The sequence below is a fragment of the Lagenorhynchus albirostris genome, chromosome 2 (genome assembly GCF_949774975.1).
Source record: "Lagenorhynchus albirostris chromosome 2, mLagAlb1.1, whole genome shotgun sequence".
NCBI classification, from domain to species: Eukaryota; Metazoa; Chordata; class Mammalia; order Artiodactyla; family Delphinidae; genus Lagenorhynchus; species Lagenorhynchus albirostris.
The window spans coordinates 61,289,010-61,316,248 of record NC_083096.1 but is presented as its reverse complement, the minus strand read 5'-3'; the positions used below and the strand labels follow the sequence as shown (position 1 = coordinate 61,316,248).

The following is a 27,239-nucleotide window of genomic DNA, read 5'->3' as shown; positions in this document are numbered from 1 at the left end:
GGTCATTGTTCCTTGTTACTAATTTCTCACCCACTTTCCTCTTTAATGGCTTTTAAACGCCTAGGCTGTTTGAGCCCTGTCCTCTCCCTCTCCTGAAACTCTTCTTTTTAAGAGAATAAGTAACCCCGGTTTGCTAATTGGGAATGAAGGGATTATACTGCATTGCCATTTGATTCCTGGTTTGAGAATAGGAGAGCATCCCATTCTTAGACTCTTCTTTGGAAGAGGCAGATACAAGAGGGATGATGGGGTGCTTTACTTTGCAGAGCTGTGTGTCAAGGTGGTGGGGGCCAGGGGGTAGTATTGATGCATTTCCGTGGGAATTCCTGAGCTTCCTTGCAGAGTTTTTCCTGATTCTGCCTAAATTTAGTCAGGTATCCATCCACCGGTTCATCTACATGAGAAAGGTAACTTAAGCGTTCCCGGTTTTCCTCAGTGATGTTCAAGTAAAAAAGCAGTTAGCCAGCGGAAAGGGCCTTGGAAAGCATCCTTGACAAGCCCTTCATTTTACCGGTGAGGAGACGGAAGGGCAGAGAGGGGTGGAGAGTTCACACAGCTCTCCTGACTGCTGGGTCAGTGGCCTCCCCCGCCCCCAAGGTACTCAGCTCTTGAAATAACTCATCGGGATCTTCCCTTCTGACTGTGCAGGACAAAGCATGTCTGCCCAGAGGCATAACCTCTTATTCCCACTCCCTGCATCATTCGGACCCAAGCATGTTCCCTGGAGAGCTACTGTGTCCATTCACCCACCGTAGCCCCTGAGGGCCCCTGCTTTCACTTGATAAACTAGCCTGATTAGGCTTGGCCCTACGGGGGCAGCAGCCACCCTCAAGCTCTGGCCATGGGGCTTTCCTTTTATGGTCTTTCATGGTGCAGGGCCCTGGGTGAAAGGCAGGACTCTCCCCTCCTACAGAAGAAGCCAGAGGCAGGCTTCCCTTTGATGGCTCGTCATGCCCCCATTACTCCACCCCACCTCCCCGAAACAGCCAACTGGAACCCAGCACAGGAACGGCCCTGCTATGAGTGAGGCTACTCGTGGCTGGAGTCCAGAATCTCACTCCAATTAGCCAGTCTGCCCTTTTGCGTGATTCAGAAAATTCCCATTTGTAAATTCCTCTGACATGAAGATGCAAGGCCAACCCACCTGGTCTGCAGACTTGTTCTACAGGATGGGAATGGAAATGACTTGGCGGCAGCAGACCCCTACTGTCCCCCTGCAACTCTTCAGGGCCAACGGGCAACAGCCTGATATCCCTATAAGGCATGCAAAGGAGCCCGCGTTCCAACTAATACCTACCGAGTGGTGACCAGTCTCTTAGGTGACAACGATAGCTAAAATGGGAGGCAAAGCTTATTATGTACCAGGCGTTAATTATCTCATTTGGGCTTTATAACAATCATATGAGACAATTGCTATTATGAGCCTTATTTTACAAGTGGGGAAACTGAGGCTCAGGGAAGTTAAGTCTTGCCTAAGATCACACATCGAGTAAGAGGCAGGATTTGGATTTGGATCCAAACTGTCCTATCAAACACTATCTCTTAGCATCTTCACGACCCCGTCGGGGGTGTATTAGCCACATTTTACAGATGAGACTCTGAGTAGTTCAGTCAATTGCCTGTGATGCCGCAACCCATAAATTAGAGAATGAGATTCAAACCTGAGCTTGTCAAGCGCCAAATTCTGTGCTCTCATCACCATTCTTGCTTCCTGAGTGCTGGTGGCTACCCTGGGTTGGACAGGAATGGCTGGGTGTAGCCTGTTCCTAGCAGCTGCCAGAGGCTGCCAGCCTCCTGCAGCCACAGCACCTTCTTGCCAACAGCCAACACGGTGGGGCCCATGGGGCTGGCATCCTGGGACTAAGCTGGCTCCCCTACCCCCAGGGCAAATGAACAAAGACCTCATGCAGAGGGAGTGTGCCTCAACCTCTTCTTTTTTAAACTATGGTGAGCACATTTTTTTAATTTAAAAAAATGTTTATCACATTTACGACATAAAATGTACATACAATAAAATTCACCTATTTTTAAACTACAATTTGATGACTTCTTTCACCTCAAAAGTTCCCTTATACCTTTTGTAGTCAGTCCTCCGCCCCTACCCCTGGTCCCAGGCAATCGGTGAGTTGCTTTCCATCATCATAGCTTTGCCTTTTTAAGAATGTTATGTATATGGAATCATACTGGTAGTTCTTTCATGTCTGACTTCTTTCACTTGGCGTAATGCGTTTGAGATTCCTCCGTGCCATGTGCATATCACTAGTTTGTTCCTCTTCATTGCTGAGTGGTATTCTATGATTTGCATGTAACATAGTATGTTTGTTTATCCACTCACCAGCTGATGGACATTTGGGTTTCTAGATATGGGCTAGTAATAATAAAACTGCTCTAAAATTTGCATACAAGTCTTTATGTAGACACGTTTTCATTTCTTTTGGGCAAATACCTGAGTGGGATTGTTTGGTCATCATTTGGTTGGTGTTTATGTTTAACTTGATGAGAAGCTACCAAAGTATTTTTCCAAGCGCCTATACCATTTAGCATTTCCTCTAACCATGATGAGCATTCCAGTTGCTCTGCCGGCTCACCAGCGTTTGGTATTGTTGGTTTATTTTATTTTAGCCGTTCTTGTGGGTGTGTAGTGATGTCTCTTTGCAGTCTTAATTTGTGTTTATTGATTAATGTGCTGATTAGCCATTCATATATCTTCTTTGGTGAAGTGTCTGTTCAGATACTTTGCCCTTTTTTTATTGGGTTGTTTGTTTTATTATTATGGAATTTGATGAGCACTTTTTAACCCCAAAATGTGAACTCTCAAATGCTTTGGCTCCTGGAGGCATGTAGCATTGGGGTTCGGAACACAGGCCTTCGTAGAGCATCTGCGAGTGGATTCTAGACCTACCATTAGTAGCTGTGCAATCCTGGACCACTTACTTGAGCTCTCTGAGTATCAGTTTTCTCATGAGTAAAATGGAAGTGATTATGAAACCCATGTCACAGAGATGTTGTGAGGACTGGAAAAGATAATCTTAACATAGTACCCGGCACAATAGACTTACAGTAAATTAGCTGCTTTATTATTGTTGAGTAAATACATGACAAAAGGCTACTATTACTAATTCAAAACCAGTTTCTAAAGAGAGCCATTTGAGCAATGGTAGTAAGTGTAGATAGAATCACCCAGTAGGGGGATGATGCTGGGCACAGAGGGGACTTGAGCAGCTCATCAGGTCTGGACTCCTGTGGGACTCTTGACCCTAGAGTGCTCCCAGTCAGAGCCTGGAGGAGACACTCCCACTGTGAATCAGCCCCAGGCCCAAAGGGAGCAGCCAGAGGGAAGGACAGGTGGAAGAGAGAGATCGGGCCATCTACAAGCCTCTGCAGGCTGACCGTCAACCCTCCGCCCCACCCTTCCCAGTCAGCTGTTTTGTTCTATAAAGCCCAGTAGACCTTTCAAGTGAAGCAACTTAACTCAGCTTGGTGGTTTTCTTTTCTCCTCTCTCCTTTGGAGGGTGTGGCAAGAGGAGATGGGAAAGATAATTAGTATAACTGCTTCAGGAACCTTTTGGCCCCATCCCAGTGAGTCAGCTTCTAAGGCAGGTAGAGCCTGTCCTGTGCTTTGCATGGGGCCTCTTTGATATACTGGAGATTATGGGCTCCTGCCTGGAGCATCGGGGGAAGCAAGGTAGGGAAGGACAGCTTTTGGCGTCTGAGAACAGCTGCAGAAACAGACCAGAGATGTGGATTTCAGATCCTGGGCAGACACCATTCCACACCATTCTACCCTGATGGGGAACCCATGCCTCCCTGTGCCTCAGTGCCTCCTTGATGAAATGTGTCTGAAAGTCAGCAGCTAACAGAAAGATTCAACCATTCTAGATAAAGAAATAGACACATTTGAAGTATTTTTTAGATAGGTCATGTTTTAGGATAGATTGGGTTATTAAAACTAGAGAAAACAGATATACCCAGGGATGGGACTATGAAATGATGATGCATTTCTTAGCTCCAAGTAGAGTCTGGAGGCTCAGACTGTTAGGTATTGGATTCATCAGAGAAGGTCTCATTCTTTGCCCTCTAGTTATATTCCAGTGACCTTGGACTAACTATTCAAGCCTGGTATGCCTAGAGCCAACCCTGGCTGACACTTTGTTTCCATTTTTACTTCAAGGCTCTGATCTATGTTTATCAAGCCCTCACAAAGTCAGCCCATTGGTGTTGGTTTACTGAGGCAGCATTCATTTATTCATTCATTCATTTACCAGCATTTGAGCACTTAATATGGTAATGGGTTAGGGGATGGTGCTAACAGTGGAAAGAAATAAGCTTGCAAAACCCTGGGTATTTGATAAGCTCCCTGAGTTCCCGGCCACATTCATTGGCCTTCTTTTATTTCCTCAAACCCCTCCTGCTCTTCTCACTTCCAGGCCTTTGTGTAACTCTACTTGGAAGGCCCTTGGCTACCCCCCGCTCCCTTCCCTACCACACACACTTTGCTTGGAACCCTTCTACTTATCTTTCACATCTCAGTTTAAACGGCACATCTTTGGGTCGGGTCCCCCTGTCACTTGCTTTCCTAGTCCTTTCCCTCTGCAACATTTATCGCCCGAATAAACAGTAAACTGGGGTAAAAATAATGATGGTTGTTGAACAGTTACCCTCACTAGACTATAACTTACATTATGAAAAGAGTCTGTATCATCTTGTTCGTAGCTATATCCTCGTGCAGGGCCTGGAGTACAGGAAGAATGAATGAATGAATGAATCCAAGATATGGTAAAAGAAAAAGGAGCAGAGGACCCAGCACCACACCCTGACAGGGTGACCCAACCCACAGAGCATCCTAAGGGGCTTCCTGCTAAGAGTCCAACTCCAGACTGCAAGGGAGGAGGGGAGGGAGTGAAGAGCAGCCGCTGTAACAGGAGAGGCTGCAGCTGACTGGGAGGCAGGCCCTGGTCCTTGGGCGACTTGTTCTAATCTTAGAAGGTATGCCTGGGCGTTCTGCTGTGGCATGAAGGGCAAATGTCCCAGACCTCAGGACACACTCATTATCCCTCCTGCTTGGGAAGTAGAAATGGCCCCCAGGGAAGGATATTCTTGGGGGGGACCTCTGGCTGCAGCAAACCCCAGGAGTCGGAGGGGCTCGCGGTGAAATCAGGTTTATTACAGGACTAACCAGCACAAGAGAGCACGTGACAGGAGTCTCTGGACTCTCTCTGAAGAGCCAACAGATTGTAGATTCACTTGTTGGCCTAGGTGAGTGAATCCCTCTGCATCACCTATGCTAACTATGCAGAAGCATTTCTTCCACACTCTTCCCCTTTCCCCTAAAAAGAACAAAAAGAAGAAAAAAAAAAAAAAAAAAAAAAACCAACTGCTCTGAGGCTGCCAGACTGAATTTGGGACTGAATCAGGGTTGAATTTGATCCTGCCCCCCTGCACGTCCACTGGTGGGAGGAGGGAGAAGAGGAAGATGGCTGTGCGTGCGCCGCCTGGACCGCGAGGTCGCTACTTCTGCCTCCTCATCCCAGCACCGTCTCCATCTCCTTCCCAGCCTCCACTCACCCTGCCTGTCTTCAGACTCGGCCATCACCTTGTAACAGGAGCCAAGTTTCAAACCCAGCTTCATCTGACTCCAGAAATCCCAAGCAGGTCTTTCAAGGGTCTGTCCTGGACCCTCTGCTCTGTTCACTCACCCCTTCTGGGCATCTTTCCCTTCTCTTGCCACCTCTTGCCTCTATCTTCCCAGCCATGCTCTCCCCGGGGCTTGCCATCTCTGTGGATGGCACCCTGTCCACCCAGCAGACAGAGCCAGAAACCTGGGCATTGTCTTGGCCCCTCCCTGCACCTACCTGGTCAGTCAATCCTTCTCCTAAGTTTCTTTATTTGTTTATGGCTGCGTTGGGTCTTTGTTGCTGCGCGGGCTTTCTCCAGTTGCGGCGAGCAGGGGCTGCTCTTCGTCGCGGTGCTCGGGCTTCTCACTTGCGGTGGCTTCTCTTGTTGCAGACTCACAGACTCCAGAGATCTACAGAGTGTTGGCTCCAACCCTATGTCTAAGCCATCCTTAAGATAGTTACTAATTCCCAGATGGACTTATCTGCTCATGGTCACCCTTGATCCCAGTTTTCTGCCTCTACTGAATCCTTGTTCTCCATTCTCCTATAAGCCTAGTAGACCTAAAAACCCTGTGAATACCTGGCATGTGTAGGGCTCATTAATATCTACTGAATGGTTGAATCAATAACCTCTTCTTGCTGAAGGCATTCCTTTACCAGTGGTGGGCCATAGACACTTTTGATTCTCACAGTACCCCTTTCAAAAGCACCCACAAATAAAAAGCTGCTGCTTTCCGTAGAACTTCCACTGAAGGTTTGCAGATTGCAGGAAGCGATCATAATGATACGACACAGCTAACAATTGTAAATCAGTGACCAGAGATTCCTGTTCATCAAAACCCTTTTGGTCACCCCATCATCAGGGGTTTCTTTCATAGTGGCCATTTCCCCCACAAGTGGCTGACCCTGTCCACTCCTCAGGGTCTCAGCTGCCCCGTCCCCTCCTGTTGTCCTCTACAGTCTTCTTCCCAGCTCCCTTGGCAGATCCGGACCCAACAGGAGGCTCCGCTCAGTGAAAGGACTTTTGGGGGCCAGGATCCACCCTCCGTAGGAGGCAGTAGAAGGGACTCCCCTGGCAGTCCAGTGGTTAAGACTCCATAGGAGGCAGTGGTTGTCAATTTGCTCATTTTTTTACCTTTCATGACAACAGCAGTGGCCTCTGAACTGGTCTCCCCACCCCCACTGCCGCCAAAGGGACCATCAAACTAAATCCAGTGGTTTTACTCTTTTGCTAAAATCCCTCCAATGACTTTGCATGGCCCTAAGAACAGGGTCCCAGCTTAGAGGGCCCTGCCTGCTCTGGCCTCTGTTTCCTCTGCAGCCTCATCTTGCCCCTCCTACCGCACGCCCTGTACCAGGCTTAGGGACTTCTAGTAGTTCCCTGGGATGCCCCCTGGCCTTGCAACCTTCACATGCAGCTAGCTCCCTCAGCGGGAGAGTGACCAACTCTGCCCACCCTTCAAGCTTGGCCAGGTTGGTGGTTCCTCCCGGAAGCCCTCCTGGGTGCCTCTGGTCAGGTTGGGTGCCCCTGCTGTGCTTTTTGCCCTGTCCTTCTCCAGTCACAGCATCCTGAACTCAATGTCACCTCCCTCTGCTTCTCCTCGGGGAGGCCTCCTTTGACACGGCACCTAGCAGTAATCACGTACTACAGGTGCACTTGCTTATTTGCTCACAGCCTGTCTGTCCCCTGGAACCTGAGCTCCAGTGAGAGTGGGGACTCTCTCTGCTTTAGCGCTACATCCCCAGAGCTCAGAGCCCTTAGTGGGTGCTCAGCAGTACTTGCTGACTGCTTTAGTTTCCTAAGGCTAGTGCAACAAAGGACCACAGACTTTGCAGCTGAAATAACATAAATTTATTATCTTACAGTTCCGGAGGTCAGAAGTTCAAAACAGATCTCACTGCGACTAAAATCAAGGTGTTAGCAGGGCTGCCTTTCTTCTAGAGGCTCAGGGGGAGAGACCGCTTCCTTGCCTTTTCCAGCTTCTAGAGGCTGCCTGCATTCTGCCTCTTGGCCTCTTTCTCCATCTTCAAAGCTAGCGATAGTGGGTCAAGTCTTTCTCACATCCCGTCACTCTGACGCTGACTCCTTTGCCATCCTCTCCCACTTTTAAGAAACTGTTGGATTGCATGGGGCCCACTTGGATAATCCAGCATAACCTAACATATCTACAGGTTCCAGGATTCGGATGTGGACATCTTTGGGGGCTATCATTCTGCCTTCCACACTGGCTGACCCATCATACTTTAAATACTTGCTTAATTGCCCCTGTTCCCCAGTAGGCCATAAACTCAGGGGTGCAGACAGTATCCATCCTACCCATCTCTGTGTACCTCTCCTCCAGTGTGCTGTCATTCACTGTGTCCTTAGAGCCTCACAGCTATCCCAGGATGAAGGCGAGGCAGGTGCTCTTCCCATTGTACCGATGAGGAAGCTGAGGCTTCACGAGCTCATGTGACTTGACCAAGGCGGCACGAGAAAGGGCTCCCAGTCCATGCTCAGGACTTAGCCAGCGTCCTTACTGGCAAGCCTCCGAGAGTTCCCTGAATTAGGTGGCAGGAGAGCATATAAAATAATAGCAATAACCATAATCAGACGAAGAAGGAGGAAGAGAGATGGAAGTGTAGAGGAGAAGGAAGAAGGATCATGACCCTAAAAGCCATAAAATTAAACTTAGCTTTATTATTGTTATTATTTTTGGTTTTTTGCAGTACGAGGGTCTCTCACCATCACGGCCTCTCCTGTTGCGGAGCACAGGCTCCGGACGCGCAGGCTCAGCAGCCATGGCTCACGGGCCCAGGCGCTCCGCGGCATGTGGGATCGTCCCGGACCGGGGCACGAACCCGTGTCCCCCGCATCGGCAGGCGGACTCCCAACCACTGCGCCACCAGGGAAGCCCTATTATTTTTTTGATTGCTAGTTAGTACGCACATCAGTTTCTCTGGGCTGGTTTAAGAGCTCAGGAATGGAATGTCTGTTAAGTGCCTGTTAAGTGTAGCCCACCAATGGCTGACCCGTGACGGCCCACTCCTGGACTAAGCGTGGCAGGAAGCAGCAGGGAGCACAACCTAGCCAGCTGGGGCTGCCTCTGGGAGACCTGTGCCCCAGAGAGAATGGAAGGGCAAGGGTAGACTAGATGAGACGCTGGGCATCCCTTGGTGTATTCTCCCCATTTTACAAATAGAAATTGAGGCACAAACAAGTTAGGCAACTTGTCCAAGGCCACAGAACGAGTATATGCAGAGCCTGGCTTTGAACCCAGACAGTCTGGCTCGAAGCCTGAGCTCTGTGCTCTCCTGCCCCAAATACAGCACCATAACCCCATCATCTGTGCGCTATGCCTGGCACAGACAGGCCTGATTCTGAATCTTGTGGGGACTCTGGGGATATTGGCTACCTCCTGCTGTCCATGGGAGAAGGGTGGTGCAGCCTCCAGACTACAGGGGACATGTTGCGATTTGGGTTGGGGCAAAGGCTGATGGATGTTAATAGTCTCATTTACCAACGAGAATCCTGAGGCTCAGAAAGGTCCATCCCTGTTATATGTCAGAGCCAAGACTGAAACCCAGATCTGATTCTGAATTAGCTGTTCTTTCCACTCCTGTCACATGGTCCCTGTGCATCCGCAACCCCATCAGACTCAAATTTTTATCCTTACGCTTATACAACAGTTAACAGGTTTCACAGGGAAATTTCACATACGTTATCGCTGAGATTTCATTGATAAGGTCCTACACTATCATGACATTCAGAATGAATATCTCCCTCCCATTTCTCTGTTGTCCCTGCTGTTACCTGGGAATGTTCCTGGACACTAACCCCGCTGACCCCACCTGGCTGGCCAGCCAAGCATCTGAGGCTGTGGGCTACCCTGCTTCTAAAACCACTGAAGCGGTCAGGCCGGTGTCCAGTGACTGAGGGCTGCTGAACCCTGTCCAGGCCACTGGGCTGCAGCACCACGTCCTGGGAGGAAGTGGGAAGCATTGGAGGTCCCACGGAGGGACACTCTACACGGGGCATGGCCCGTGGATCCTTTGTGTTAGCAGAGCATCCTACCTGGGTTTTTCCCTGGGAGAGAATTGCAGAGGCCAAGGACCTGCCATTTTCAGATTCTTAAAGCTGACAAGTAGGTAGGTAGGGGATATTTGGGACTCTTTTGGTCTTATGTGAAAGAGTCGATCAGCGTTCACGTGTACCTGTTTCTCTTCTGCCTTGTCTAGTTGTCGTTCTTCTTTTTCACCTCCTCTCCACGCCACCACCACCACTCCCCCAATCACTGTTATCCCAGTGCATTCTGCAGTGTCTACAAATGCTCAAGAAGTGATGACTACATGACCCAACAGCATAGATGGAGGACACGAGGTTTCTTCCTTCCCGTGACATTCCAGGGTTTTATCCTCTATCATCTAAGCCAAAGAACTCTTCTGGCCTTGACCCATCCTGTTGGCAATCTGCACCAAAATGTCTGTAAGGTTCCCACTGGGATAACAGGAAAGGTCCCCTCCTTTGTGAGTGAAAGGCAGCTCAGTGCTAATAAGGAGACACAGCTAAAATAAGGAGTTCAGTCTTTGGACCTCTCCCCTTCCCTGTTCTATATTTCCTGGTTTTATACTGTCCTGTGACTTCAAATACTATCTCTATCTAGTGACTCTCAAAGTTTTGTTTCCAGCCTGGACACCTACCCTGAACTCAGGACTTGGGTATATATTCAACTCCCTCCACTGCGTCTCAACGTGGATGTCTAATAGACATTTTAAGCTTTCATGACCGAGAAAGAAAGAGCTGTTCACTCCCCATATACCCTCACCCACATCTCTCTCTCCAGCAAGCCTTCCCTGACCCAGGAAAAAATACCCCCATGCATCCTGTTGTCCACATCAAACATCTGGGAGTCATCCTTGATTGCCCGATTTCCCTTACTTCCCACAGTAAGGGAAGTAATTACTTCAGTGCATCAGTAATTCCTACGTCCTACGTCCTAATTCCTAAGCTGTCCTACGTCCAGATCCACTCCCTCTCACCATCTGCTGCTACAAGCCTGGTCCGCTCCACCATCGCTGCTCAGCTGGAGCACTGCCAGAACCTTCCTCCTGGTCCCCTCTGCTTCCACTCTCATCCATCCTCCACAGACAGCCTTTTGATGTGTAACTCAGGTCACGTCCCTCCTCGAAACCCTCCAAACGAATAAAATACAAACTGCTGATTTTCCCCTTCCAGAACGAGTGTTGTTCATTTCACTTTCTGAAATAAAATAAAAAACCTAAAGAGAAAGGTTCCCATGGTCCTCGGGGCCTCACGCAGTGGGCCCCAGACTGCCTCTCATCCTTTGTCTCTCCTCCTGTCTCCTGGTTGCAACAGGTCCCTGCCACACCTCTCTTTTTCTCTGTCCCTCAGCCTTTGTTCCTCTCTGTGCTTTCTGCTCAGAACAGTTTTCTTCCCATCTTTTCCCCAGCTGGAATTCAACTCACATGACTCAGAGATGTCTGCCCATACCCCCATAGATAAAGTGCCCTATTTCCTCTTTTTCATGGCATTTAACAAGTTATCTTACTTATCTGCTTCTCTGTTTACTCTTTGCTACCCTTGCTGGAGTAGCAACTCCTTAAGGGCAAGAACTCTGTCTTGTCCACTGCTTTACCGCAGGGCCTAGGACAATAATGTTTACTGATGAGAGACTGACTAAGATGACTCTTGCAGTGAAAGTCTAGAGTTAATATAGCATGTCCCTGTGGAAAGAGATCTTCAGATAACGCTGGTGCTGTACTTACTAACTTGAAGAGTGAGTTAGCAACTCTGGGCCATATTCTGTTGGAGAAGAGGTATTGTGAGAGGGGTAGAAAATGTATCAAGTGCTGTAAGGACAGTGCCTCCCTGATAGCAGCTGCTCTAAGTAGGTAGGTAAGTCAAACGGGCCAACCTGGTTCCTAGTCCATTGTCCTTTCCATCGTCCCCGGGTGGTAATGGTTAAACATTGGGGTGAATTGAAGAGTTAAGGGTAAGGTAAGTGTGAAGGAAGACCCTGGAATCATTGTGGCTGTCTGTTGTTCCTTTTCAAATGATGGTTTAAGTATGGTTATATTGGAAGGGAGTAAGTGGTCTTAAAATCCACTACAGTTCTAGGGGCTTCCCTGGTGGCGCAGTGGTTGAGAGTCCTCCTGCCGATGCAGGGGACGCGGGTTCATGCCCTGGTCCGGGAGGATCCCACATGCCGCGGAGCGGCTGGGCCCGTGAGCCATGGCTGCTGAGCCTGCGCCTCCGGAGCCTGTGTTCTGCAGTGGGAGAGGCCACAACAGTGAGAGGCCCGCATACCGCAAAAAAAAAAAAAAAAAAAAAAAAAATCCACTACTGTTCTAGAAGAGCAAAGAAGCAAGCGTACCTTATACTTTGAGGCTCTGGCTTGTCTGGCCTGTTTCTGGTGAGCGAGATAATCTTCCTTTTAGCTAAGAGCAGGGGTTCCTCAGCCCCCAGGCAGAGCCCTCTCACTGTTTCTCCCCCAAGCTATAGATGAGGAAGCCTCCCCTGGTGCCTTGTTTCCCTAACCCGTGGCCCTGAGACTGGTAGATACTTAGACCTGGACCAAGGAGGAGGATGGAGAAACAGGGGCAGAGCCAGGGAGGTACGTAGAGCCCGATTTAGGCCTGTACACAAAGGTTCCACTATGTGGAGGGTCAGCGGTACCCAAATTGTATTTACTCAGCATGGCAACAGTGAGGGGGAAGTTCCATGCTGTCCAGACACAGGGGTTCCTCAGTTCTCAGAAGAAAGTCTCATAGAAACAGAAAATAAACACCAGAGGTGATTTTCTTCTGGCCTTGGCACTCACAGGAACCACAGGAGTGGTTTCCAAACTTACTGGCAGAGCCAGGCTGGAACGGTGGCAGTGAGGGCTTGGTAAGCAAGATCTGGGCCCAGGAAGATGGAATGGGGTCAGGGGGACTGTAATCTGTAAAGACGAGGGTCAACTAAAGCAGGACGCAAAGTGGAATGAGTTCAGAAAACAGATTTAAGATGTGGAAACTGGCCCCAAGAAGAAAGGACCAGCTGAGGTCAAAACTGACCAAGACCCGGAATGTGGATGCAGGCGAGAGAGGGGTGAGCTTAGGGTATCAGTGACTCTGGGAGCAGGTGCCCAGGCCCTGACATCACAACTGGGTTGGATGGGGGGAAGGGAAAGAAAGCACCCTTCGAGGAGGACTTTCTGTGTTCCCGGCTCTATGTTCAACACTTAATGGACATCTTTGGAACAGAGAAAGAACTCTAAGTCCCAGAGAGGCTGGGGTGGGGGGTGAGTTCCCAGGAAATCTGGGGACCAGGCAGGGACATTGAAGTCATTCTCAGATCTAAGAACAATCAAGGTGGGAGCAAGACCTTCCCAAACCAGCCTCAGGGCTGAGACAGAGAGAGAGAGAGAGAGAGAGAGAGAGAGAGAGAGAGAGAACACCTGCAGGCGAGCTGGAAGGAGACTCTCACCTGCCTGGGGCCAAGGCGGTGTGACGTTGAACCACTGGAGGAGGTCACTAGTGGTACCTGCTAGACTTGCAAGGCAGAAATCCAGGCAAAGCCTCAAACAGGCTGAGCCATGGTGCCTGTCCACGCCCAAAGCCATGCTTCTTCTGCTGTACCTGCGTAACCCAGCGGCTTATAATAGTTTCACTATTTATATATCGCTTTACAGTTTTCAAAGCACCTTCACAAATTAGGCTACTTAACTGATGTCCATTGCTGGATTATCAGGCGGTGGGAGTCAAGTGTTTCACAGATTATTCTGCCTGGCTTCTCCTGTGTGACTCTGGCTAAGCTACTTGCCCTCTCTGGGCTTCGATGTGCCCAACTGAGAGGAGGCAACAATCAGTCATTCTTCTACAACATAGGATGAGAAGCATCTGGAGAGGTGCTGGTAGTGAGTAGATTTGCCAGGCTTCAGCAAGCTCTGGAGTCCATAGACATTCTAAAGAAAACCCATTCACTGGGCTCCAGGAAAACAAATTCAGACGTATTATAATCTTTCCTTCAACCCAGCTTTTAAGCTCTAAATGCTTCCAGAAGGCTTATCGTTCTCTTGCCCCTCACCAAGCCTGGTTTTGAGACAGGGAAGTTAGGGAGGAGTTTCTGATTCCTGTACGGCTCTATTTTTATCTGGAATGTATCTTCCTGCACCGCCAGTGATTGGCGCCTTCGGGCCGAGGGTAAAGTGCACTGTCAGCAGGACACGAGCAGTATATAGCAACGGACAGAGAGACTGAACTGTTATGGGGGCGGGAAGTTAGACAGATGGACAGACTGATGGGCCCAGCATGTTTGCCAAGAGCAGCTCAATTAATTAATCACAAGGACAAGTTGTTCGCCTCTGACCACGCCCTGCGTGACACATGTAGGGCACTAATCAGAGTGGGCATTGGGTTCCCCGCTCGCACCAGCGCTGTCGGGGACTCTGGCATCTTAAAGAGAGGTGCATCCTTTTACATCTTTATGTGAAATAAGCATCTGATGTTTAGGCTGGAATGAGAATAAACTTGACTTACAGCAGGAAACAGTAAAGAGGGACCTGTCTTTTCCTCCAGAGCAGCCTGTTCGCAGATCTGAAGGTCCGTGGCCGCTGCAGTTCTTTCCTATCTCTAAGCAAAGCCCCCTTCACAAAGCTCGGCCCCCACGTAACTTCACCCGAGGCGGTGGGGGGCGGCCGTGTGCGCCTCCCCTGCTCCAGGGGCAGCATCACGGTGTGACCAGCGACGTTTCCTTTGGAGGGAGCACCCAAGTAAGAAAGCTTGGAGACACTTCTAGCGCAAAAAGGAGGGCCTAGGAAGTGTATGTGAGTGTGTGTGTGTGTGTGTGTGTGTGTGTGAGAGAGAGAGAGAGAGTGTGTGTGTGTGTGTGAGAGTGTGTGTGTGTGTGTGTGAGAGAGAGAAAGAGAGAGTGTGTGTGTGTGAGAGAGAGTGGGGGCTGGTGTACAGGGATGCAAGCTTGCGGCTGGAACGGAGCATGCTTGGTCTTTGCAGGCCGTGAGCCCCGTGGAAAGACAGAAATGGACTTTCCCGAGCAAACTGCTACCCAGATCCTCCCAGTTTCAGGCTAGACGTGGGCAGAGGGAGTTTGCAGTCTGTGTACGAAATGCCATCGTCATGGTCACCAAAAACCAAAGCTGAATGTCTCTGAGACTGGACATTTAAAAAACATTATTAAAACTGTGTGGTTCCCTAGGCCGCATGTAACAAGGCAGAAGTGAGGGGGCCGTTTCCAGTGCTAACTGACTCACCGTATGAGTCTTGGTGACAAATGGCACATGGGAGTGAACAGTGGCCAGGGTGCATCTTGGCCTCTTCAGGGGGCCTAGAGGCACCTTGGGGGAGGGAAGGCCACAGGAAACCAATGGTTGCATTGGGGGTAGAGCAGGGGCATGGTAACCAGCTGGTCACCAGTTTGCAGAAAGCTCACAGCAAAAACGAACAGAACAGTAAAAGAGGTGAGTCTCTCTCAATGAGGACACTGTAGAGAACAGTAATGCAATATGCAAATCCCTGGAACTGAGGTCATTGCAGTGTTCTTGGAAGGAAGGACCCCGTTACCCGTAGTAATAATAACCCTTCTATAGCTCTTCTTATGTCCTAGGCCTTGTCCTCACACTTTAGATGTGTAGTCAGTCATTTAATCCACAGAACAACCTTGTGAGTGATGTGCTACTGTTATCCCTGTCAAGGTACAGAAAGGTAAAATCATTTGCCCAAGGTCACTGAGCTAGGGAGATGGAGCGACTCAGCGGTCGAATCCAGATAGTCTGGTTCTCATCGCCGTGCTACTTGACTCTCATGTTATTTGAATATTTTCTGAACATTTCTATGCCCAAGGCACTCAATTAAGTAGGGGAAACAAGACACAAAAATACTTGTCAAAAGTTCAATCAAGGTGCTTCCCTGGTGGCACAGTGGTTAAGAATCCACCTGCCAATGCAGGGGACACGGGTTCGAGCCCTGGTCTGGGACGATCCCACGTGCCCCGGAGCAACTAAGCCCGTGCGCCACAACTACTTAGCCTGCGCTCTAGAGCGACAACTACGGAGCCCGCGTGCCCTAGAGCCCGTGCTCTGCAACAAGAGAAGCCCGCACACCGCAACGAAGAGTAGCCCCACTCGCCGCAACTAGAGAAAGCCCGTGTGCAGCAACGAAGACCCGATGCAGCCTAAATAAATAAATAAATAAAAGTTCAATCAAAGACGTTTTCTCATCCCATTAGATACACTTACAGGCCTCTCTCTCCAGTGCATTTTGCCAGCCTACAGTTTTCGAAGCCTCATGTGACAACGGGAAGATGCTGTCCCTGATAGAGCCCTCTCCGGGCTGGGTCTCCGTGGGACGAGGAACCCAGCCTTGTCCTGCCTCCCAGATCCCTGGGTGCCCTAACCTCCACCCCCAGGGCGACACCAAGTTTTATTCCTTTCCAGATCCCCAGAGCCACACCCAGGGCCAAGGACACTATAAACATTCACTAAATGCAGTTGACTGAACGGGTTTTTTACATCTTTGAATGCAGGAGCCAATTGCAAAACGCTGTGAAAAGACCTCACTGTGGCAGCATCCCTGCTTGTGGCCACATAGCAAGCACCTTGTGTGGCACCTGGTGCTGATGCTCAGCAGTGCCAAGTGCATATTTGCTGGTTCACTTTGGCTTCCCTTTGGTTTGCCAGGAAAGGCCGGCAGAGACCAACGCCAGTGTGGACGACTCAGCGCCCCCCTCGGTGGCCCAGCTGGCCGGGCGATTCAGGGAGCAGGCGGCCGCTGCAAAGGTGAGTCAGGAGGCTTCAGAGCCCCTCTCCTGGGATGGGGCTGGAGGAAGGGGAAGTCTGGGTCAGGCCCAGAGGAGAGGGAGGGAGGAGGCTTGGTAATTACCAAATTAGGAAGAGAAGCCAGAGAGGGGTCTCTCTGAATGTGAGGAATGTCGCCATGCTGCTGGGCCTGGGCAGGACCGTTCCCCACCAGAGTGAGGCTTACCCTGTGGCCAGGAGGGCTGAGAGCTGAAAGCCCTGCTGTTAGAGACGGGGGGTCTGAACCCGGGGCTTGTCCACCCCAGTCGTCCACTGATAGAGACTTAGCTCTTGCACAGCTGTGCCAGGCCTGGACTGCTTCAGAAGAATAAAGAAGTCCCCACACCAGGCTCCTCCCCAGAGCTTAGGAAGCTTAGGAATCCGGAACAAGGGTGGATTCCAGAAGGAGAATTGGGAAGAAAGAGAGGATGGAAACGGAAGCACCTTCAGATAGGAAGCCAGGGATCAGGAAGGAAAGGGATCCAGTGACCAGTGGATTCTAGAATTCTGCTGGAGAGGTCAGTGTCAAATGGGGTATTGCAGCATTGGAGAGATTTGGGCTAGATTTTCTTGAGTCCTACAGTGTGAGGAGCTCCTTAGAAGTGAAATGAGGGAAGGGAACCCCAGTGTGTGGGGAGGTTTATCATGGCCCCTTGGGACAAACGAGAGTGTAATTGTCGTGCTTTTTTAGTGCGTTGTTTTGCGTTTTTATTCTCCCATCTGAAAAATCGGTCCATAATTTCAGACACGATAAGAATGTCATAAAGGGTGAAGGAGATAGTATCGATCAAAGGTGCTGACAGTGCTTAGAAGCTGGGTGTGGGTGTCATTGTGAGATGTTGCTTCAGGCAGGCCAGTGAATCACAAGTAAAAGAGGGTGCTCCAGCAGGAAAGGACTGGGAGAGTCTGAAAAGGACTAGAGAGCCTGAAAGTCAAAACGGGTAGACAGTTCATTAGAATGAATTTATAAAGTTAACGGGCAGTCGAAAAGACATGCAATCCCTCCCTTCATTCTTTTCTCCACCAGACATCCCTAAACATTCCTAAAACCAGTTTCTACTTCCTTCCTCTTCCTCCCTGTTGCCTGATTAGCTCTCTCTCTTTTTCTCTCTGTGTGTCTGTCTGTCGCCCTCCCTCTAGACACCAGCCAGTAAGCCAACAAGAAGGAAACCGCCCTGCTCCCTCTCTCTGTTCCCCCCCAGGGTAGAGCTGGGCCAGAATGGTGAAGAGGTAAGTGCTTCTGCTGCTGGGGGCTCAGAGGATGCTGGTTATGGATTTTCTTTCTCCTTTTTGTAGGAAGAGGCACGCAATTCACACTTTTAGACTTGAAACCTGTGCAGGGAATTTCTCCATTTCAGATTCAGGGGTGAATGTCCTTAACACTTCCTGAATCCTTTACTTTGAAAACGAGGTCCCTTCCTACCCCCTGTTACTGAGCCTCCCTTGTGGTTTTCAAGGACAGGAGCACTATTTTTCAAGCCTGAGCATTTCCGCCAAGAGAATGGGTCCATGGAGTATTTTACCACACCAGATTCAGGAGTCATGAAAGTCATGTTTGACTCCCAGGTCTGACTGATACGATCTTCCATGTGTGCAAAGCATCTGGAAAGAGGGCCGCACTCACGTAAAGCAGAACTGCAGTGTGAGAGAGGCGTGGGTTTCTGTGGTATCTTGAAAAGGCTGGCTATTGTTCTGGATCACTGAAAGAGAACCAGAGCACACAGGAGGCCTCATTGCCCTCAGATATTAATAACCAATGTTACCAACATAATAAAGGCTCTGGTATCATAGATCACAGCCACCAATGGATTCCCGGCCTGCATGTTCACCTACCCTTATTTATCTAATTGTATCTGTAAGAGCAACTTGTGCACACCCTCCCAGGACCCCAGGAAGCTTCACTGTGGTCGTGGTCCCCGCCAGAAATGGATTAACATGTTCTCTTGTCCAACCTGGGAGGCCAACCCCAAAATGAAGCAAGCAAGCCCAAGACAGTCCAATTCCCACATGCCAACTGTGATACCTCTTTCCCCCGCTTCCTTTTGGGGGGCCAGCATCCTGACGACAGACACTGGATAGCCATGTGGGCTTGGGCAAGGCCCTTGGTGTCTACATTTTCTCATTTATAAAGTGAAACATTTGGAGTCGGTCAACGGTTTTCAAACCTTTTTGTCAACCCAAGGCATATGAGCAGAAGCCCATCAGATAAAGCAGAAACTCAGAGCCGCTCTCAACCAAGTGGGAAGGGGGTGGGGCCCCCCATATGCGCTGAGAATACTCCCCCCCAAAACTGGACAGGGGTCTTCTGGGATGAGAATGCCCCAAGAAGCCCAGTTTAAAAAACACTACGTTTTTCTTGGGGTCTCCTCAGGTGCTGATATCATGAGTCTGACCCCATCTTCGTGGGGTCATCAGCCAGCATTCCGATCAAAGCCATACCAACAACTTCTCTTTACTGAGGGTGAACTTCTCCTGTGACCTTCACCCTGAGGGCTTGGAGTCTGTGTTAGGCAATAGGCTGAGGCCGTGGCCACTAGGTGCCTACCATGAGGCTGCCCCCTGATGACCTGGACTCAGCCCCAGAGAAGTCACTGCACTGCGCCTGCTTCCTTTTTTGTAAAATGGGACAAGAACACTAACCAGACATGATGGGAGCCGGATGGGGACTTTTATCCCCTGGATAAAAGTGGAGGGAGTTCAGTGGCTCTGGGAGAAATACGTTTACATGTTCCATCCCATGGGGCACCACCAGCAGCTAAATGGCATGTAATAGCCAAGGGCTGGATGAATGGGAGGCTGGATTTAAGAGGGAAGGTCCCGCGTGGAGTGACAGGCTGCTTGCACGTGGGAAGGACGTTGCTTCCAGAGATCAGTGACTTTTTGTCACGAGCTTGAAATTCACATAAAAATAAAACGAGCAGCCAGCTCTGTCTGGCTGGGTTAGAAAATCGTGGAGGCTGCTGCCACAGGTCTCCTTCCGGACTCCCACGGCACGGCCTGCAGGAGCCCTAGTGCCGGGAGCCTTGGGGGCCTGGGAAGGCCCCAGTCAGGCTACCCCTCGGTTCCCAATGCACAGTGCCGGAGAGGGTCTTCCCATCCCTTCCTCATCCCTGCCCCCTCCCTATGCCTGCACAGGCCTGAGACGGTGGAGCCAGCCCCTGCTGGCAGGGTATCCTGGAGTTGCCCCTCTCTGGAGGACCCACCCAAAAGAGTGTTTAATATGGCCACTGAGCCTGCCTTGCCTGCCCACAGGAGGGCTGGAAAACAGTTCCATCTGAAAAATCTGGTCATTATCCTAGACATTATAGGAATGTCATATATGGACATATATACATACATAAAGAGAGATGTCAGGCTGACTTTTCTCCACCCACTGTATGAGCGGAGGCCACTTGTTAAACAGTAAAGGAAATACTGCCACCTTCAGCCGTTCCCAGGAATGGCATCGGCGGCTCTTTTGGGTTCTTCCTGCTTTGCAGTTCAATTCGAATCAACAAGGATTTTGTAGGGCATGAGCTGGGTTCCCAGCACTGTCCTATGATGAAGGGGCTGTGTTTATTGAATTTTCACTCTCTTCAGAAGATACTAGTCAGTTGCAGAAGAGAATAAAGTATTACATAAAGTGAGCTTTGTCAGCACAATTGTTGCTGCAGTTCCTAAACAGTATCTTCAGAAGCGCGGCCTCATATGAACTTTCACTGTAAAGCCCAGAAATTAAGGACAACTGAGTTTGGGCTGGAAGCTCTTTGTTCTCACGGTGGACACAAGGCTCCTTGAAAGACTGACTGCTCTGGAAATATGTCTGATGGTGTAAACTCATGGAGCCAGAGGCACCTGAGAGCTGGAGGAGGCCTTAGAATCGTTTATTCCAACCCACCCACCTGCCTGGGTCTTGGCCGGGGAGGCTGAGGCCGGGGCAGCCACCTGGCTCCTGTCAAAGCCGTAGTTAGCAGGGGCTGGGGAAGGGAGCTCCTGAGTCCCAGCCAGTGGCTGCCCCACGCTCCAGCACCTCCCCCGCCCTGCAATGCTGGGCCTTAAAAAGGTCACAGGGAGTTCAGTTGAGTGAGTCTGTCTCCTTCCATCACTAAAATACAATCATCTCACTCAATAACTATCTCAGAATATTTATAAGAAATTGTGTTATTCTTCTTATGATTCAAGTAAATTAGCACATGGGTGCGAGGAGCAGGGTCCTCAAACTATAGATCTCTGTCCGACAGCGTGGAAGTCATCTTTTTCTTCATCATCATCATCATCATCATCGTCATCACTGTCATCATTCCTACCTGTTGAGGGTCAATATAGCTGTGGAACTAGAATCAAGTTGTAGGGATTTTACACAAAACAGGAAGGAGTCAATCTTTTTAGATAATATAAAATCCAAAGACAGGCAAGATTCCTGACAATACACTCATCACAAAAATACCCCAACTAACAGAACATATATATGGGGGTGTGTGTATATATATATATATATATATATACACACACACAAGATATCTCAGACACTGACCACTTTCAGAGGGCAGGCGCTCAATCATATTCATTTTTATGTAACCAACACAATGCCTGGAATGTAGGAGATACTCAATAAATGTCCGTTTAATCAAAATGAATAGTCAGTGTTTTAGAATATGATAATTTATAAACAACACTATTGGTGGGGTTTTCCAAAATATTATTAGTTTAAGGGAAGACCTTCAAGTATACCTCTGTCAGGTTTCACTCCGGCTCTGTGGTTTCTTATGTTTATGACAAACAGAATGGATGGTCACTGTGCCCTTTCTCTTTGAAATCCCCTCCAATTGTTGGCTTATGTTGTTGAAGGTCATGAGGTGAAGATCTTGTCCCCCTCAGACATAGTCTGTTCTCTCATAATGACCATGAAGGCATTCTTCCTGGAACAGGAGGCCTGCTGTGTTTCAGACGTCCTGCCTGCTCTGATCCATAGATTCAAGTGGTCTTGTTAGTGGTAGGGTGAGGGAGAGGGGAAGGGGAATCTGCCACGCCCAGGACCTCAGGAGGTAAGTGAGCTCCCGGAGCTAAGGGATGAGGCGGTAAAGCCAACTTTTTCTTCTCCTCTTATTCCAACTGTGGCTTCTGGGCTCCAGCCAGAACCCCACCTCCCTTCACCTCACTCATTTGCTTGTTTTGGTCCATTTGCTTTTATAGAAGTCACCGCCCAATGCAAGCCACCCTCCTAAAGTCAAGGTGAAGAGCTCGCCTCTGATCGAGAAGCTCCAGGTAAGTTCAGAATCGATGCTACCTCCTATCCAACCCCCTCTCTTATCCAACATTTGCATGTCTTTGGGGCTCCTAGGGTAGTCCCAGATGTCACCTGGACAGTTGACCTCTGATAACCAGCTAGTGATCAAACTGCCCTGAAGGATGAGGGGCTCTACCTGGGGGCAAAATGCTAAAATAAGGACCCTATCAAACATGAGCTCATGTCATTAGTACCTAATGGAGATTGAGGATAATCAGATGCCTCAAGAGTCTTATGGGAAAGGATGTCATACACAGGAAACACTCCAGGAATAGCCAAGTCCTCTCCATGGCCTGAATGCAGCCACAAACCGTTTCAGCTTTACACAGGGCTGAAATTCAGGTGCTAGTCATTACACCACTACGGCCAAGTTCATTGTTTGGAAAGCATTCCATCCTACCTCGCCACCTTATACATTCAGAGCCCTCACCACTGTGCCCACAGTGGGGCTGGCTTTCCTGGGAGTGTAAACGAAGTATGTGACACTGCACTTGATCTCACAATCTTGTTGGGGAGACAAGGTTTTCACACATGATACAATAAAAGACATAGAGGAGAGTAAATACCGGAGATCTAAATTGTGGGTAACTATCCGACTCCTACTGCTCTAGACCAGGACTTTTTTTTTTTTTTTTTGCGGTACGCGGGCCTCCCACTGTTGCGGCCTCTCCCGTTGCGGAGCACAGACTCCGGACCCGCAGGCTCAGAGGCCATGGCTCACGGGACCAGCCACTCCACGGCATGTGGGATCCTCCCGGACCAGGGCACGAACCTGTGTCCCCTGCATCGGCAGGCGGACTCTCAACCACTGCGCCACCAGGGAAGCCCTAGACCAGGACTTTTTACCTCTGCATTATTTGAGCTGGTCAATTTTGTTGCAGGGGCTGCCTGGTACACTGCAAGGTGCTTTGACAGCATCCTTGGTCCCTATCCACTAGATGCCAGCAGCACTCTTCAGTAAACTGTGACAAAGAAAAATGTCCCTAGACATTGCCAAATGTCTCCTGGAGACAAAATCATCCCCCTGCCCCCTACCCCTGCTGAGAACCACTGCGGGTAAAATTTTAGAGCGAGAAGACAGTCAAGTGGGCAGGAGTAATTAACAAATGCTTTAGGAAATACCTATTTCCTGAGTCAGTCCTTAGGAATAGTGGCTGGAAAGGAGGGAGGAAGGTACTCCTGGTGTGAGAACAGCATGAGCTAAAGCACAGAGGAGGGACAGGCATGGTATATCTGGGTGGGGCCTGTAGAAGATGCCCCAGCTTTCACCGCAGTCTCTGTGCAGGAGAACAACAAGGCTCTCCTGCACTGGATCCTCCCCTCTGGGTCCAACTAATAAAATTGGCTCGTCTACCTTGTTCTGAAGCCATCATTAGGGGTGTGTCAAGACAGGTAGCCACAGCCTCTGCAGTTCCCAGCTATGTGAGAGACCAGGGATTTGGCCCCCAGCCTGATTTGGGGTTAAGGGAAGCATCTCTGGTTTGGGTTATGAGCCTACCTCATCGCGGGGTGGGGGTGGGGTCTCCCCTGAAGTTTAATTCATACTGAGAAGCCCTGATCCCACCCCAGCTGCAGGGAGGGAGTGGGCTGCCCATCGCTGTAGGAGGCTGCAGGGCTCCCATATACATACCAGGGATCTCTCAGAAGGGACCCCAGAACTCAGACATTCCCTCCTAGCAGCCATCCAAAGGGTGTAGCCGAGAACCCCTACCTCTGTCTCCCGGCAGCCTACCACAGACCTCATCTAAGTGCCAGAAGTTAGTTTGCAAATGCTGTGTACCCTGCAGTCTTGGTGTTATTCCCCTTTCCAGTCATTAATAAGCCTCTTTGGGAAACATCGCAACCTGAGAATGAGGGTTTAATCTCTAATGGTTTAATCTCATGAAGAATGTCAGCGACAGTATATAATTTGGCCAAATCCCATAGGAACCTTACTTTGTTGGAAATACGTGGGGAAAGAACTAAGAAGTGCATCACCAGCTTCATTTTTCTTCTAAGTATTCTATTGGATGAGTTAGGAACTATGATTTTTTCTTCACTAGTTCAAAGTTCAAGTTTTCCGCTGGCTAGCAAGACCCATTTTATTTGCAAGCAGTCTTACAGAGGGAATGTCCCAGCTTGACCCTGAGAGGGCAGGAAGACCTCCTTTAATGCCCAGTTAATATCCCCTCTGCCATGAAGTCCTCTGAGCCATCCTAGCACACCATCTCCCACAGCCTCTGTGGTCCAAACCTGTCCCTTTGCACCTGCAACATGCTGCTTTTAGACATGGCGTGGGCTCACACTGTTGCTGTTTAACTTTATATTTTTAATTGGACAATGACACAATCTTGTCTATATTATAAATTCTTTCTTAAAATCACAATTGAAATACGAACATCGTCCTAAACATGTGTAATGTTCTATACTGTGCAAGTCCTAAAGTACATGTCGGAGTTCTCCAAGGTGACAGAGCCTCGGCTGGCAGGAGGGTGGCACCGAGGGGAGTCTGGAGGGAAAGGGTGTGAGTCGGGTAGTGGCAGGAGAGAGTAAGGGGACCAGATCATAAAAGACTCTAAAGGTCAGGCTCAGTAGATGGGACAAATAAAGACTCTGAGACACAGAAAGGCTACTGGACTCGCTGTAGGTCACACAGCTATTAAGTGAAAGAGACAACATCTGGAGTTGGGTGTGTCTGCGTGGAGAGCATCATCTGCCCCTCCAGCCTGGTCCCTCCCCTTGGAGGCCTTGCTGCTGGCCCTCCTGCTCTGGAGGATGCAACTGCGCGATCATTTGGACACGCAGAGGTCAGAGCAGGAGGAACAAGAGCCCCTAGGTGGCGCTAGAGGACCCAAGGGACTCATGTTCAGTCCCTCCGTAGACATCTGCACCACCACCTTCTCCGAGGCAGTCGGATAGATCTGGGACCACCGCCTCCTCCCCCACCAAACTCTTGACTCCCTCAGGCCTCGGTTACCTTTGGGTAACCCCTCCCCTTTGCTTGCCCTCGGGGTTCATTCTGGTCTGGTTGCACCTGCACTGCGATGCTGCAAGTAGGGTCACACACTGGCATCTGCTCCGCTGGCTCCCCGCTGGAAAGGCGTGGTGGCCTGCTGTGTCCACCACTGTGGTCTACCGAGAGAGACCCTGTACTTGGAGACTGAGGGACAAACAGACCTGGCTTGGATCCCAGGGCAGATTCCTTAAACACTTTGCTAATTTGTGCCATGAGAACAAAACTGAACATGTAGGGTGGTTGTAGAGAGGAAAACTGCACATGCCCAGCAAAGAGTAGGCATCCAGTAAGCGGTAACTGCTCTTGACTCTGATGAGAACGATGGTAAAGGGTGCTGACAGCATGAGAGCCTGGTGCCTGCAGGTGCTGACAGGTGCTATTCTGGCCTCTTTGTCTATAAATCGGGACTGTTCCAATGCATTTTTGCCGGATCAAATCAGTGCTTCCTGGGCATTACGGAATGCAGCCTGGGTTTGAAATTCCTCATCTTTTCTCTACAGGCCAATTTAGTCTTTGATCCAGCGGCCCTGCTGCCTGGGGCCTCACCCAAGAGTCCTGGACTCAAGGCCATGGTGTCACCATTTCACAGCCCGCCTTCCACCCCCAGCAGCCCTGGCGTGTGGTCTCGGGCCAGCGAGCCGGAGGAGGTGCCCGTCAGCTTTGACCAGCCTCCTGAGGGCAGTCATCTGCCCTCTTACAATAAGGTAATATCTGGATCCTAAGTACTGTGGTGTGTCTGTGGAAATGCGGACACTGGGCAATTCTGAATCACCTCTACCCTGTTGTCCTGGAGAAAGGAGAACACTTCTGAGCTGTGGTAAGATGTGGTTTTTAACAAAGGAAATTTCTTCTCTTCCTGGCAAGTGATCCCTGAGCTAAGAGCACCCGCTACCTAGCCTGCCTCTCTCATCCGCTCTTCCCGTAACTGTGCCACTCACCTGAAAGGTGCAGGGGATGGAGCGCTCCATCCTTTGTGGAGAGAGGGGCAGGAATTCAGTACTGATCCCAGCTGCACAGAGAGTTATGTCAAAAGCTGAAAACAAAAGCTAAAGACCTGATCAGTGACTCAGCAGAAGGGAGGGCAGGGTCACTAGGTTGTCCTGTCCTGCCCTGATATGAATACTCCTAAGTGTCCCAGAACGGGTCCAAATCATTCTTACTGCATCTTGCCCCAGTTGAAGAATATCCAACTCGTTCCCTTTGCAAAAAGATGTATGGCAGCACTTGTTTCTGTAGATACTGCCCTGATACTTGTGTGTGTGATTTCATCAGATCCCTGCCCTACTAGAAGGAGGTAAGAATCAAGAGAATCAGAGGTACGTACAGTCCAGTACACTCCAAGCAGGTACCCAGCAAATTTGGACCAGAGCCAGGCAGGGGCTAAGAGTTAAAGGGCTCTTTTCTTTTTTTGGGTTGCACCACGGGCATGCGGGATCTTACTTTCCCAACCAGGGATCGAATCCGCACCCCCTGCAGTGCAAGCGCAGAGTCTTAACCACTTGACCACCAGGGAAGTCCCTGAATTAAAGGGTTCTGATGCCAGGAAAAGTTAAATAAATGTGACCTTAGAATTAAGGATGGAGAGAGCAGGATCTACTGGGCCCTTCCAGAGGATCCATCTAGGAAAGAGGTCAAATGTGTTGAAACAGGTAGGGCCCAAGGAAACAAAAGTGGTGGCGAGGAGGTGATGGGGTAGGCTTGAGCCTGCTGGCTGGGGACAGAGTGGAGATCCTTCAGCCCAGGGCAATGGAGAGACCCACGACAGCAGAGAGGAACCCAGGAGAGAGCCCTGTCTTCTCACAGGATGTCAGTGGGATGTAGAGGCAGGGAGGGAGGCTCTGCCACCTGGTCATAGTACTGGGGGCTTTAGTCTGTGACAGCAGTAAGGGAGCAGGCAGGATTATTTCTGAACCCTGCTGGCCATGAGGGCTGGGGCCTTGATAGCCTGCAGGGCTAGCCTCACTGTGGTCTCAGGAAAGTTCCTGGGAAGCCCTTTTAAAACCAAGTATTCAGGGCTTCACTGATGGTGCAGTGGTTGAGAATCCGCCTGCCAGTGTAGGGGACACAGGTTCGATCCCACATGCCGCAGAGCAACTAAGCCTGTGCGCCACAACTACTGAAGCCTGTACACCTAGAGCCCATGCTCCGCAACAAGAGAAGCCACTAAATAAATTTATTAAAAAAAAAAAAGAAGTATTCATTCCAAACTTCTGAGACAACTAGGATGGACAAATACCAAAATGCAAATCAGTGAGAAAATAAGATTTAATTTGCACATAAATTTTTAAAGACACATCACTTGAGTAAGGTAGGACACCCACTATAAACACGCCATTGAACTTCTGACAAAGTCCAGTGGACCCAGGTGAGGCCTGGTTCTGAGATTCACACACTTCCCAGAGAAAAAATGGTTTTCAGGCAGCTCTGCTGGGTGTTTCTAAGGTGTGGCTTCTGCTAGAGTTGGACCTCGCTGGAGAAAGCAAAGGATTCTGGCTGCTCAGCTCTCCCGGGGTTAGCCAGCTCTGGGGGGGTGGGGGTGGGGGTGGGGGGAAGGGAGGAAGCTGATCACC

At 49.7% G+C, this 27,239-nt stretch overlaps 1 protein-coding gene and 1 long non-coding RNA gene across 4 annotated transcripts in view; one reads left to right on the top strand and one right to left on the bottom strand.

Annotated features, from left to right (window-relative positions):
• The window catches only part of RCSD1 (RCSD domain containing 1), a 67,251-nt gene that overhangs the window by 31,716 nt on the left and 8,296 nt on the right, over positions 1–27,239 (top strand). For all 3 annotated transcript variants that reach the window (XM_060133926.1, XM_060133915.1, XM_060133907.1), the window contains 4 exons: positions 16,292–16,390; positions 17,549–17,638; positions 21,581–21,652; positions 25,170–25,373. In XM_060133926.1, coding sequence (XP_059989909.1) covers positions 16,292–16,390; positions 17,549–17,638; positions 21,581–21,652; positions 25,170–25,373 — 465 coding nt within the window. The remainder of the gene's footprint in view (positions 1–16,291; positions 16,391–17,548; positions 17,639–21,580; positions 21,653–25,169; positions 25,374–27,239) is intronic.
• Positions 3,056–4,758, bottom strand: LOC132511110 (uncharacterized). The gene is made up of 2 exons (XR_009537523.1): positions 4,680–4,758; positions 3,056–3,719 (listed from the first exon to the last, which is right to left on the bottom strand). It is a non-coding gene; the product is annotated as an uncharacterized LOC132511110 (long non-coding RNA).